The sequence below is a fragment of the Triticum aestivum genome, chromosome 5A (assembly GCF_018294505.1).
Source record: "Triticum aestivum cultivar Chinese Spring chromosome 5A, IWGSC CS RefSeq v2.1, whole genome shotgun sequence".
NCBI lineage: Eukaryota > Viridiplantae > Streptophyta > Magnoliopsida > Poales > Poaceae > Triticum > Triticum aestivum.
The window spans coordinates 483,177,260-483,192,182 of NC_057806.1; the positions used below are offsets into that span (position 1 = coordinate 483,177,260).

The window sequence follows — 14,923 nt, forward strand, 5'->3', positions numbered from 1 at the left end:
ATATTTCTTTTTGACAGTAGGAAGAGGAAATTCAAAACCTCCAAATATAATCGATGGAATTTTTCCAATAGAGTTGATACTATAAACTTGAGGTTGTTTCCTCGGAAAGTGCACCGTATGCTCATTACCATTAACATGAAAAGTGACATTGCCTTTGTTGTAATCAATAACAGCCCCTGCAGTATTAAGGAAAGGTCTTCCAAGAATAATAGACATACTATCATCCTCGGGAATATCAAGAATAACAAAGTCCATTAAAATAGTAACGTTTGCAACCACAATAGGTACATCCTCACAAATACCGACAGGTATAGCAGTTGATTTATCAGCCATTTGCAAAGATATTTCAGTAGGTGTCAACTTATTCAAGTCAAGTCTATGATATAAAGAGAGAGGCATAACACTAACACCGGCTCCAAGATCACATAAAGTAGTTTTAACATAATTTGTTTTAATGGAGCATGGTATAGTAGGTACTCCTGGATCTCCAAGTTTCTTTGGTATTCCACCCTTAAAAGTGTAATTAGCAAGCATGGTGGAAATTTCAGCCTCCGGTATCTTTCTTTTATTAGTAATGATATCCTTCATATACTTAGCATAAGGATTTGTTTTGAGCACATCAGTCAATCGCATACGAAAAAGATAGGTCTAATCATTTCAGCAAAGCGCTCAAAATCCTCATCATCCTTTTTCTTGGATGGTTTCGGAGGAAAAGGCATGGGTTTCTGAACCCATGGTTCTCTTTCTTTACCATGTTTCCTAGCAACAAAGTCTCTTTTATCATAACGTTGATTCTTTGATTGTGGGTTATCAAGATCAACAGCAGGTTCAACTGCTACATCATTATCATTACTAGGTTGAGCATCATCATGAACATCATCATTAACATTTTCACTAGGTTCATGTTCATTACCAGATTGTGTTTCAGCATCAGACATAGAGATATCATTTGGATTATCAGGTGGTTCGGCAATAGGTTCACTAGAAGTTTGCACAGTTCTATCATGTTTCCTTTTCTTCCTTTTAGAAGAGCTAGGTGCATCAATATTATTTCTTTGAGAATCTTGCTCGATTCTCTTAGGGTGGCCTTCAGGATACAAAGGTTCCTGAGTCATTCTACCAGTTCTAGTAGCCACTCTAACAGCATAATCATTTTTCTTACTATTCATTTCATCAAGCATTTCTTTCTGAGCTTTAAGTACTTGTTCTACTTGAGTGGTAACCATAGAAGCATGTTTGCTAACAAGTTTAAGCTCACCTCTAATGTTATCCATATAATCACTCAAGCATTTAATCATAAAGGTATTCTGCTTTAATTGTCTACCAAAATAAGCATTAAAGTCATCTTGCTTAAACATAAAGTCATCAAACTCATCCAAGCACTGACTAGCAATTTTAGTAGGAGGGACTTCAACTTTATCATATCTATAGAGAGAATTTACCTTTACTACCTGTGTCGGGATATCGGGAGGTTCTTCAGTAAATAAGTAATTGAGATCATATACTTCTTCAACATGCGGTAAATTAAGACCATGTATTTCTTCAATAGGAGGTAAATTCTTAACATCTTCAGCTTTAATACCTTTTTCTTTCATAGATTTCTTTGCCTCTTGCATATCTTCGGGACTGAGAAATAGAACACCTCTCTTCTTCGGAGTTGGTTTAGGAATAGGCTCGGTAATTGGCTCAGGAGCTGGCTCAGAAGTTGGCTCGGGAGGTGCCCAATTATTTTCATTTGCCAACATATTATTCAATAAAATTTCAGCGTCATTCGGTGTTCTTTCCCTGAAAAGAGAACCAGCACAACTATCCAGGTAATCTCTGGAAGCATCAGTTAGTCCATTATAAAAGATATCAAATATTTCGGGTTTCTTAAGAGGATGATCACGCAAAGCATTAAGTAACTTGAGAAGCCTCCCCCAAGCTTGTGGGAGACTCTCTTCTTCAATTTGCACAAAATTGTATATTTCCCTCAAAGCAGCTTGTTTCTTATGAGCAGGGAAATATTTAGCAGAGAAGTAATAAATCATATCCTGGGGACTTTGCACATAGGCAGGATCAAGAGAATTAAACCATTTCTTAGCATCACCCTTTAATGAGAACGGAAATATTTTGAGTATATAAAAGTGGCGCGATCGCAGATTATTAGTAAACAGGGCAGCTATTTCATCTAACTTACGAAGATGTGCCACAACAGTTTCAGATTCATAGCCATAAAAAGGATCAGATTCAGCCAAAGTAATTATATCTGGATCAACAGTAATATCATAATAATCCTGATCAGGAACACAGATAGGTGAAGTAGCAAAAGCAGGGTCGGGTCTCATCCTACCTCTAAAAGATTCCTTACTCCACTTAATTGGTAACCTCTTACGTTCAGGTTTATCCGGACAAGCAATAATAGCTTCATAAGATTCATTATTAAAAAGATAACCCTCAGGAATAACAGGCATAGGTTCATCATCACTAACATCATCGTGTTCAGGTTCACTAATTTCTCTTTCTCTAGACTTAGAAAGTTGCTCATCTAGAAATTCACCAAGTGGCACAATAGTATCAAGCATAGAAGTAGTTTCATCATAAGTATCATGCATAGCAGAAGTGGCATCATCAATAACATGCGACATATCAGAATTCATAGCAGTAGTAGGTTTAGGTGTCGCTAGCTTACTCATAACAGAAGGTGAATCAAGTGCAGAGCTAGATGGCAGTTCCTTACCTCCCCTCGTAGTTGAGGGATAAATTTTTGTCTTAGCGTCTTTCAAGTTCTTCACAGTGTCCAGCAGATATAAATCCCAAGTGACTCAAAGAATAGAGCTATGCTCCCCGGCAATGTCGCCAGAAAAAGGTCTTGATAACCCACAAGTATAGGGGATCGCAACAGTTTTCGAGGGTAGAGTATTCAACCCAAATTTGTTGATTCGACACAAGGGGAGCCAAAGAATATTCTCAAGTATTAGCAGCTGAGTTGTCAATTCAACCACACCTGGAAACTTAGTATCTGCAGCAAAGTGTTTAGTAGCAAAGTAATATGATAGTGGTGGTAACGGTAACAAAGTAAAGACAGCAAAACTAATATTTTTGGTATTTCTGTAGTGATTGTAACAGTAGCAACGGAAAAGTAAATAAGCGTAAACCAGTATATGGAAAACTCGTAGGCACCGGATCAATGATGGATAATTATGCCAGATGTGGTTCATCATGTAACAGTCATAACATAGGGTGACACAGAACTAGCTCCAGTTCATCAATATAATGTGGGCATGTATGCCGTAAATAGTCATACGTGCTTATGGAAAAAAACTTGCATGACATCTTTTGTCCTACCCTCCCGTGGCAGCGGGGTCCTATTGGAAACTAAGGGATATTAAGGCCTCCTTTTAATAGAGAACCAGAACAAAGCATTAACACATAGTGAATACATGAACTCCTCAAACTATGGTCATCACCGGGAGTGGTCCCGATTATTGTCACTTCGGGGTTGCCGGATCATAACACATAGTAGGTGACTATAGACTTGCAAGATAGGATCTAGAACTCACATATATTCATGAAAACATAATAGGTTCAGATCTAAAATCATGGCACTCGGGCCCTAGTGACAAGCATTAAGCATAGCAAAGTCATAGCAACATTAATCTCAAAACATAGTGGATACTAGGGATCAAACCCTAACAAAACTAACTCGATTACATGATAAATCTCATCCAACCCATCACCGTCCAGCAAGCCTACGATGCAATTACTCACACACGGCGGTGAGCATCATGAAATTGGTGATGGAGGATGGTTGATGATGACGACGGCGATGAATCCCCCTCTCCGGAGCCCCAAACGGACTCCAGATCAGCCCTCCCGAGAGAGATTAGGGCTTGGCGGCGGCTCCGTATCGTAAAATGCGATGAAACTTTCTCTATGATTTTTTTTCTCCTCGAAAGCCAATATATGGAGTTGGAGTTGGCGTCGGAGGGCCACCAGGGGGCCCACGAGGTAGGGGGGCGCGCCCCCATCCTCGTGGACAGGGTGTGGGCCCCCTGGTCTTCATCTTTGGCGAGGATTTTTTATTATTTATTTTAAGATATTCCGTGGAGTTTCAGGTCATTCCGATAACTTTTGTTTTCTGCACATAAAACAACATCATGGCAATTCTGCTGAAAACAGCGTCAGTCCAGGTTAGTTCCATTCAAATCATACAAGTTAGAGTCCAAAACAAGGGCAAAAGTGTTTGGAAAAGTAGATACGACGGAGACGTATCAGAAAACAACTTCGTTATACTAATATGAATCTAGGGTAAATTTTACAGTAGCAAAATCTTGTTTAAGTTGGTTAAACGGATAGAGGGTTTCGAGACGAAACTCCAGGCGCTTGAATCGTCTGATTCCGATAAACGAGCGAAAAGTTATACTAAAATGAAAATCGGATCAGGAATCGCGATCAGAAAAATCACAGATTTAATCCGAGAAAAAGAAGAACGACGAACGTTCACTAGAACGAACGAACGGACGAACGCTCACTATTTAAATAAACCGAAAAAACCGATCTATTAAAAAACCGAGACTAGAAAAAAACCGACGGAAAAACCAAACGGTTTTTCGAAAAAAAATAAAAAAACCGGTGCGAATTTCGAGGCAGCGGCGGGTCGGCGGTGGCGGGAGCTGGCGGCTAGGGCTGGGGCGGCTTAGGGTTTGCCCCGGGTGGGCTGCCCCGGCTTATAAAGCCTGCCGGGCTAGAGTCCCAGGCGGACACGGTCCGATTAGGTCGGTGCGCGTTTTTTTTAAATAATTACGCGCAGAAGAAAAATAAAAAAAATACTAAACAGACTCCAAAAATTCCGAAATAAATTTTAACGGGCTTCTAAAATCAAGCCGCACAAGGTGAACATTTATTTTGGACCTATATGCAATTTTGAAAAACGCACATTTTTCCTAAATTCAAATAAAACACCGAAAAACTCCGAAATAAAATCTTATTTGATTTTATTATTTGATCCTCAATATTTATTCATTTTGGCAAAGTCATTTTATTCCCTCTCTCATATTTTTATAATAGAAATAATTGATGATAAAATAAATAAAATCAAATGATCCTATTCTCAAAATTTGAGAAAACTCAAATATGAAAATAACGAAATCCCCAACTCTCTCCGTGGGTCATTGAGTTGCTTAGGATTTCTAGGATCAACCAAAATGCAAAATAAAATATGATATGCAATGATGATCTAATATATAACATTCCAAATTGGAAATTTGAGATGTTACAATAGGGTTGAAGCTTTTCATGTCAACAATTGCAACTTTTTCGTTGTGTACTCGTGGGGGTGAAGCTTTCTATAGAGTTGGTTGAAGCTTTCTATAAAGCGGGTTGAAGCTTTTCAATTCATGGTTGAAGCTTTCCAAAACGACAGTTGTAGCTTTTTTTTTCTTTCGTAGTGTTCGCATGAAACTTAACTATTTCGTCGGCTGAAGCTTTTTCGAATACAATTTGAAGCTTTCACATGAACGGTTGTAGCTTTTTCATTTTATATGGGTGGTCTGTTGAAACTTTTGCAAGCTACGATCGAAGCTTTCGACCGTGCCAAATGAAGCTTTTTTCACCTAAGCTTGAAGCTTTTTTCACAAAAGGTTGCAGCTTTTTACTCTGCGGTTGCAACAAAAACACAGAGAGACGCCATGGTCGTCGTCGAGGAGGATTTCTCAATCTTTGTTTGAAGCGTTTTCATCTGCGGGTTGAAGCTTTTTGTCAAACGGTTGTAACTTTTCCTGTATTTCATTGTCTGGTTGAAGCTTCTTTATCTACTGGATGTAGCTTTTTGTGTCCATGGTTGTAGCACGAGAAAACGCCGTTTGCAACTCTCCCAGTACCGCTGTTGCGGCTCCTCCCTGTGGCCATGGTTGTAGCACGGGCGCCTTGGTCCTCCCCGCGTTTGGCCTGTCGCCGGTTGCAGCAAAAAGGGAAGAGAGGAGGAGGAAAGGGGAGAGAGGGAGAAGGAAGAAGGGTACCTGCTGTTGCCGTGATCGAGGGAGGGTGGGCGGCAGCGGAGAAGTGGGCAAGGGCACTGAGATTGGAGGTAGGGACCTGCACGGGATTGGGGCTGGCCGGCGGCGAGATCCGAAAGATGAAGACGAGGGCCAGCAGCGCGCAAGGCTGAGAGGGAAGGAGGGGATCGGGAGGAAGAAGAAAGTGGGAGAAGATAAGGTGGGCCAGGGCGATGCGGGAGGCGTACGATGGGGGGCTGATCGCGTGGCTCGCGAGCGACCGGCCGAATCGTTCGGCCGGCGCACCGCGCCGAAACGTTTCCCATAAAAATATGGGGAGAGTTTCTCAAAAACAAAATTGAGAGGAATTGCCAGGCGACCCTGTCAAACCCTTTCACGATGTCAGAGTCCGACCTCTACTAAAGGATATATACGGCACACACACGACCTTTCAATAAAAAAGGAAAACGAGAGCACCAAACCAAACCAGCGTGTCAAAGCCATCGACCAGACCTGCACAAGTTTCGCTCGTATCAGCACCTGGTGAAGTCTCGGCGTCTCGGTCTACCGTCCGACGTCCATCGCACAGTGCCGTATTCGATGGCCTACCCCCTCGTCCTGTCCCCCGGGAGGTTCGCTCTCGCCGCCGCCACGCGCGTTGTGGCGGCTCCGCCCGCTTCTTCCCCCCCTGCGCGCGTCTGTCTCCTCGCGCCCGCCCGCACGCCCCGCCTGGCGCGCTCGACGACGGTGGTGAGCATTGCATTAGCACATTAACTCCTCTCTTCCTTCAATGATGTTCTTCTCCGAGCTGAGCCCGATCGTGACTAACTGAGCAGGGGCCCTTGCGCGCGCACGCGCGCCTGAGATTCAAGCAGCGCGCTCCGGCGGACGACGGCGCCGCCGCCAAGGAGGCTTGCCCGCGCGACCCAGCGGATAAAGAGGGCGTCGCGGAGACCGACCCGTACGCCAAGCTGTGGCCGTGGGGGGACTACTTCCCCGACGAAGACGAATTACGCCGGGAGGACTTCGCCACCATGCAAGAACGGTTCTCGCGCGAATCTACGGAGGCGGTCGCGGCGCTAAAAGCCATGATCGCCGGCGTGTTCCGTCCACTCCTGGACAACTTCCACCACCTCCGGTCCCTGAAGACCGTCTACGACACGGAGGACTACCACATCGGCATGCCCTTCGGTACATAAGCCTATGTGTATCTCCTAGATAGTACTAGGATCAATAGCTTTTTATGTGATCTGACGAGGTCTTTGTTCAGGAGCGTTGGTCGCCTGCGTCGGGTGCTATCAACTGTGGAAGATGGATCCGTCCATGTTTGTCAGCACCGCTCTCGGCTATGCGTTCTACAAGCTCAGCGTTGTCTCGTTGGAGCTCCGGAAACAGGGCTTTGCCAATGACCTCATCACCCGACTTAAATTTGGTTAGTTGTTATCCAGGCCTCATATACACACATAATAATTTTCAAAACCAAACTTCTGTGGGTTAATTTCGTTGTTTGTTTTAACCTGTGCAGTTATCATGCTCCTCATCATGGCCGTAACTTACAATAAAAAATATTCTCCACTTGATGCTATCATGTGAGTTCCATGTTTGTCTTCTTTTTTACTACATTGTCGTTGGCAGAACTTGTTTGGTTGTTTACTGGCACATGGTGCCTGTTTTTATGCTCTATCATTATTATTGACAATAGAATTATCTCTCCCACTTTTGTAACACAGGGCGCCTGTTTTTATGCTCTATTCATTGACATTTGCTTGTGAAGTGACTGGCGTCAAGAAGCAGTTCAAGTATGCTGTGCCGCTACTTAACATAATGCTAAGGCACCCAGAAGGAAGACGGGAGCTACGCGCAATGTTGTCTGAGGTTGAACTTGAACTTGTATCAGAGTGTGGGATCGTGGTCTTATAAAACCAGTTATGTAAACGTGCTTTTATAGTGCCACTTGTAGAATCCTACACTTGGGGCCTTAATATTTTTGTTACCGTAGTAAGTTGTTTCATTTATATTGCACATTCATGAAACTGTGTCAAATACGTATAGTTGTTGCGCTATAGCCAGATTGTAATTACCGGAGCTTGAACTTGTATCAGAGTGTGGGATCGTTGTCTTATAAAACGCGTGAGGATATTAAATCGGTCTTGGAAGTGGAAACCGTGACATCTGAGAGCAAGTATTTGGGACTTCCGACCCTGGAAGGAAGAATGAAGGATGAAAGTTTTCAGCTGATCATGGATAAATTGGGAAAAAGATGTAACAATTGGACTGAAAGATTTATGTCTTATGCTGCAAAAGAGGGAGACTGGGTTTTCTCCCATGCACGGGATATGTACTCCCTCCGTTCCGAAATATAAGTTTTTTTAGACATTTCAAATGGACTACAACATACAGATGCATGTAGACATATTCTAGAGTGTAGATTAACTCATTTTGCTCCGTATGTAGTCACCTATTGGAATCTCTAGAAAGACATATATTTTGGAACGCAGGGAGTACAATACCTCACCTGTCCTGTCAGATACGCATTGAAATTGTGGGTCAGCATTAATACGGGAACATGGATACATGTTCGTTTAGGCCCAACAATGCAATAGTTATCCCCCTCTCCAACCTTCGAGTATGTTGTACGGATCCATTATTCCCCATTGCTGCTTTGATGCCGACCTTCTTCCTCCTCCCATCACCCATCATGGAAAAGCATGTAGAAGTCTCAAACATATGTATACAATATAGCGGCTAGTAATGTGTTATTGGACATATTAAAACAATTTAACTAACTACTAATTGTTTATAAACACAATTTCTTTACATGACCTCACCTCAAACAGATGTTTCGTACATACAGGCAAAGTTGGGACGGAGCAAAGAAGGTGATGAGAGGACAAGCAGGAGAAACAATGAGACTTTGGGGCACAGAGAAGAAGTTGCGGGACAGGTGGGAAGCCCAACGCGGCATGGCATAAAGTGCATTTATGACTAACATGATACGAGCTATATATTAATTCAAGGAATAGCAAATACATCATGTATAGGAAGAAGGGTAGTTTGCATGCACTCGGATCTCCAACTAGATCAACGATAGATGCATGCACGGGACCTTCCATGCATGGCAGAATCGCTTTTCTCGCTAAAGAGGTACATATTAACTTAGTGGTACAAGCTCTCCCAACCTTCACCATGGGAATTTTCTTACTGTCCAAAGGATTCTGCGAAAAATATGAGAGAATGGTAAGAGATTTTTGGTGGGGAGATGAAGAAGGACATAGGAAAGTGCACTGGATGTCGTGGGAACGCATGACTAAACATAAAAGAGCACGAGGGATAGGTTTTAGGGACATGCACCTTTTTAACGTTGCATTACTAGCCAGACGGGGGTGGAGGCTCATCCAACATCCTCACAGTTTGTGTGCGACGGTGCTTAGGTCAAAGTATTACACAAAAGGTGACATGTGGTCCTCGGATGTGTCACCTGCTTGGAAAGGAATTGAAAAAGGACTGAAGCTCGTAAAGAAAAGGATCATATGGAGAGTACGAAACGGAAGAAGTATTTACACTAGTGGAAAAACGGCTAGTCACAACTTTCGTTGGGGGCGTCATTTTCCATCAACACTAACACTGTTTTTTCAAATAGTGCTGGCGGACAGCATAATTAGCACGTCAGCTTTACATGTTGGGTCCCGATAACTGCCACACGTGTGGTGTATCAGGTAGTTGTGCCACACGCCTCGTGTGGCATGGACAGGAACCAGCCCGCACGACCGCGTTTGGGCGCGCAAAGGCACGGCTCACACGTCCGGTGTGTGGCAACCCCGCCCGCACGTCCGGGCCAGAGGACCCAACAGCCCGCATGACCCAGCCGTCCCGGCCTCTGATCGATCCCCAATCCCGACTGCCGCCATCTTCTCCCACCTCCCGAACCCCTACCTCCATCGCCGGCCTTCTCTGGTTGCCATGGCAACCAGAGCAGATCCGTAGGGCCTTCCCACCGCAAACCACACCCCTTATCTCCCCCACCCCACCCCCTCCACCCCCCACCCCCACTCCAACAACGCCCTCCAAAGACGACCAGCTAAAAGCAGGTGAATCTCCCGATCTCCCTACTGCTTCTCATCCTTCTTCTGGGCAGAAAATTGCAAAATTACCGACGAAGTTGGCAACTAGATCCATCCTACATGGGTAAAACACTACATAGGTTGTGTGTCTTCACAGTTGCCAAGCAGAATACACTAGATCTGCCATGTACTACGCTAGAGATAACCGTAAGTTCTCAGTAGATTGATGCACGTAGTTGGTAAATGAATGGATGTGTAGGAATCCATAAGAAGGGAGAGAAAATTGAGAAATTTGGAATAATGGGGGGTGTGAAAATTAATTGCCACTGGTGTCTAACGTCAGTTGCCACCTATCATTGTCGTCAACTGCCACCATGTCAACTTATTGCTTGTCATCCTATTGTAGAGGTTGATACCATCGAATCAAACGGATAGCTAGCACCCAGATTTTAGAAAAGATAGTGGATGTGCATGTCCTACTAGCCATGATATGTTGGTTGCCTACGCATGAAAATGTGATAACACTGACGTGTTAACTTCTACATGCAAGAAGCACAAGGATACATTTTTTGTGGATTGTTGATGCATTCTTGTTCATGAAGTGATTGAGAGCACATTGGCAGAAACGAGACGCGGAAAAGAATGAATCACAAAGATGACGCTGATACTTGGGGTTCTCAAAGACCAGAAATGCCCCCTTGGGATGCATCAGAGTACAGTCAACTCATTTCTGCAGGGCCGTTGCTGCCACTACTAGAACATTATGCAGGCATTGGTATGATGCGTGATAACAAAAGAAAAGAACATTTGCCATGTTCGCGACGATGAAGATGACATTCTACTTATGTCCTACACTGTCATTTTTTCGCAGGTTCTTATGACCAAAACACACTCAGGGGGGCTCCGTGGCAAGTTCAGTCACATGGCGCTAACACTGACAAATGTACGGGCAGCCAACTTCAACTAGCTAATATGGCTAATCAAGGTAACGCATACGAAAAAGAACACATACTGGTCTGGACATGAAAAATAAACTTGCAAAGGTTGGCAAAAGACTCACGAGTTATGTCGGGGGAAAACGCAGAGCCTTCATGCAGCACGTGGCAGCAGGCAGCACCCATGTACCTGTCATCGACGTCATACACAGGTGAGTCCATAAAAAGTGAAGTTGCGGACGGTGAATTAGCAGAAGGAGCATAGTTGACAACTGCAGTTGCCATGACTGGACAACTGCAATTACCATCAATTAATAACTGCAGTTGTCATCCCTGGACAACTGTAGTTGCCATGGAGGAACAACTGCAGTTGCCATGCCAGGACAACTGCAGTTGCCATGTATTGACCAACTACTACGATGCTTACAGGTTATTACGGTGGTGGTGCCCCGGCAAACGTCTCGTGGCAAGCTTCACAGATTGCAGATAGAGAACGTCAATCTGGTGTGACAGACCACACAAGATGGGCACATGCAGCACAAAAAGGTAAGGAAAAAATTGAACCACAAAAGAGCACTACATTTGTTTTGTGGCAAATAGCACATGACAAAAAAGAAGATTTGTATCAGTGATGGTGGAAAAAATCAAGCATAAAACGCTAACAAGTGGTTGTGTGCAATGAGTCATATATTGTCTTCGGAAATTTGCCAACTGCTAGAAGCATGTGTGCAGCACTAATGGTTGATCGCATTTGCCTAGTGAGCTCAAGCCTAGAATGCAAAGTTTTGATGCTAGAACACACTGGTTGCCATGTATTGGTAGCAGTATTTGCCATGTATGCAGGACTGTAGTTGCCATGCATATAGAATCCAAGTTTTCATACTAAAAAGGAGCTGGTTGTCGTGCATTGGCAAACAATAGTTGCCATGTTTGTTGGACTATAGCTGCCATGACTGGACAACTACAGTTGCCATGCATGTCCACACGCAGACTCACGGCTTGCTGTTTGAATGATGTCATGCCAAATCACTTGAAGTTGATGTGATCCGTTACAATAAACATGTTATTCAAGCAAAATCTTACGCTCGTACCTGTTTTTTCTATTACAGGGCCTACAACTACAGTGAACAATGGCGCAGGGACATCTACTGTGGGGAGCTCTGAGCGCACGGAAGACGTGTTCCACCAGCCATCCAACAATCATGCCGCAAACAATGCTGAGTCAGAGTCGGAAATGGCGATCATTCCAGCAATGCCGACAGGCACCCCTTTGAACACAAGCACTGGCAACACTCAAGTAGATGAAACTGCCGCCGATACTGAAGTGAATGATGAAACTGATGATGAAGCACAAGGGGATGAAGATGGTGGGAAATCGGAGATCATGGTACCTCAGCCACCGTACGTTAGGCAGAGATTTGAATCGTTCGCAGAAGCAAAGGAATTCTACCAGGCATATGTAAAGTTCCATGGGTTTGCGGTCAACACCGAATACCATAGGAAAATTAAGAAAACTAATGAGTACAAAAGAGGTGAGATGAGGTGCCACAAGGCATGAAGGAATAAGAAGGGGAAAGGTGTTGCGCCTGTCGTTCCGGAACGAAAGAGAGGTATCATTCTCAAGACCGAATGCCCTGTCCGATGTAAGATAAACGTAGATGGAGCACAGTGGGTGGTCACCGAATATTTTGACGAGCACAACCACAAACTCATAAAGAAGTTTGACCTGGTAAAATTTATGACCGCCCACAAAGGATTCACCCCCCTCGAGAAGAAATTCATAAAGCTGCTACATGATTGTAACGTCGGTCCATCAAGAATGGTCCACATGCTATCACTCATCCACAGCAAAGAAGGGACTCTGAGTAGCATGCCCTACATACCAGCTGACGTCACAAACCTAAAGGCAAAGTACCATAGAGAGAGCAAGTTGGCTGACATAGAGGCCACAATGGCCTACTTCAATGAGAAAGCGAAGGAAGATCCAGATTTCTTCTACATGATAAGGTTGGACGATGAGGACCGTGTCAGAAACATGTATTGGGTGGATGGTGCTGCAAGGAGAGCTTACAAACATTTCTGAGATTGTCATCCGACGCGACGTATATCACTAATATGTACAAGATGCCATGCGCTCCATTCATAGGAATAAATAACCACAATCAGTCGTTGCAGTTCGGATGCGGGCTCGTTCAGAACGAAGACATGGATGAGTACGTTTGGCTGTTCAAGACCTTCTTGGAGTGCATGGATGGACTTGCTCCGATGAACATAATAACAGACCAGGATTTTAGCATGCGTGCAGGCATAGAGGAGGTCTTTCCGTTGGCAGTGCACAAGCACTGCAGGTGGCACATTATAAAGAAGGCTGAGGAGATGCTAGGACCGTTCTTTGCTGACCGTCCAGAGCTGCACAAGGCATTCGAGCTGTGCGTGGACCACAGCTTGACGGTGGAGGAGTTTGAAAGGAGCTGATGGCCATGATTGAAACATATCAAGTCCCAGACAACGAGACTCTTGCTAGCCTGTGGGAGAAGCGAATGTAATGGGTGCCGGCCTACTTCATGAATTGCTTCTTCCCGTTTCTGCAGACTACGCAACGCAGCGAGGGGTTCAATGCTGTTTTGAAGCAGTACCTGAGCCCTGGCAACTTATTGCTACAGTTTGCCAAGTAGTACACAGCTTTGCAACAAAAAATACTGGGATCTGAGCTACAGCAAGAAGCGAACACCGCGCTAAAGCAGCCAAAATTGCTAACGTATTTACCGATGGAGAGGCAAATGAGCAAGATATACACCAACAAGATCTTTAACAAGTAAGTCAGTTGTGTTACAGTCTTATTTGCGCAAAGCACGAAGGCAGTAGGTGCCATATAGAATGCAATGCAGTTGCCATGATATGTGGTTGCCATGTTTAATGAAATACTGTTTGCCATGCTTACTCAGCTGCAGTTGCCATGTTCAATGGAAATTCTGTTTGCCATGCTTACCCGGATGCAGTTTCCATGTTCAATGAAATGCAGTTGCCATGTTTAATGCACTGTACTTCCATTGGGCATGTTGGTATGCAAATGCCAATGTCAACTGAAAAAATGTTATGTTGTTGCCATATCTACTGAAATGCAATTGCCATGTTTACTAAAATGCAACTGCCATGTTTGCTGAAATGCAATTGCCATGTTTACTCAACTGTAGTTGCCATGTGTTAATAAAATGCAGTTGCCATGTTTTATGCAATGTGCTTCCATTGGGAATGTTGGTGTGGAAATGACAATGGCCAGTTGAAAATGTTATGCAGTTGCCATGTTTAATGTACTGCAGTTGCCATGTCTAATGTACTACAGTTGCCATGTCTAATGTACTACAGTTGCCATGTCTTATGTACTATATTTGCCATGTTCAAGGTACTATATTTGCCATGTTCAATGTACTATATTTGCCATGTTCAAACAAAATGTATTTCTATTTTCATGACAACATAAGGTGCTACAAAAAATTGTGCACGATAGTTTAACAGAAAACACACAAAACTTGCAGATTCCAGGAAGAAATAAAGCGTGCCAGCATGTTCACGGCTTTCCAGGTGGACGAACATACGTTCAAGGTGTGTTCTATTTTGGGCATGTCAGATTCAGAACCTGGAGACCCGGATGTTGGGTTTCGTAGTAATTTCAAAAAAATTCCTACGCACACGCAAGATCATGTGATGCATAGCAACGAGAGGGGAGAGTGTTGTCTACGTACCCAACGCAGACCGACTGTGGAAGCGCTGACACGACGTAGAGGAAGTAGTCGTACGTCTTCACGATCCAACCGATCAAGCACCGAAACTACGGCACCTCCGAGTTCGAGCACACGTTCAGCTCGATGACGATCCCCGGACTCCGATCCAGCAAAGTGTCGGGGAAGAGTTCCGTCAGTACGACGGTGTGGTGACGATCTTGATGTACTAC

At 44.0% G+C, this 14,923-nt stretch overlaps 1 protein-coding gene across 1 annotated transcript; it reads left to right on the forward strand.

Moving 5' to 3' along the window:
* Positions 1–6,450: 6,450 nt before the first annotated feature.
* On the forward strand, positions 6,451–8,079 carry LOC123107281 (uncharacterized). Its single transcript, XM_044529275.1, has 5 exons — positions 6,451–6,725; positions 6,812–7,166; positions 7,246–7,407; positions 7,501–7,564; positions 7,706–8,079. Exons 1-5 carry the CDS (start codon positions 6,576–6,578, stop codon positions 7,893–7,895), a joined length of 921 nt encoding a protein of 306 aa, XP_044385210.1. The 5' UTR covers positions 6,451–6,575; the 3' UTR covers positions 7,896–8,079.
* The last annotated feature ends 6,844 nt before the right edge of the window (positions 8,080–14,923 follow it).

What these genes read in the sequence shown, in the direction of transcription:
- LOC123107281 (XM_044529275.1), top strand. Translation starts at nt 6,576, where the DNA reads ATGGCCTACCCCCTCGTCCTGTCCCCCGGGAGGTTCGCTCTCGCCGCC. An exon ending in CATCACCCGACTTAAATTTG is followed by an intron (nt 7,408 to 7,500) that starts GTTAGTTGTTAT and finishes TAACCTGTGCAG; the next exon opens with TTATCATGCTCCTCATCATG. An exon ending in TCTCCACTTGATGCTATCAT is followed by an intron (nt 7,565 to 7,705) that starts GTGAGTTCCATG and finishes TTTGTAACACAG; the next exon opens with GGCGCCTGTTTTTATGCTCT.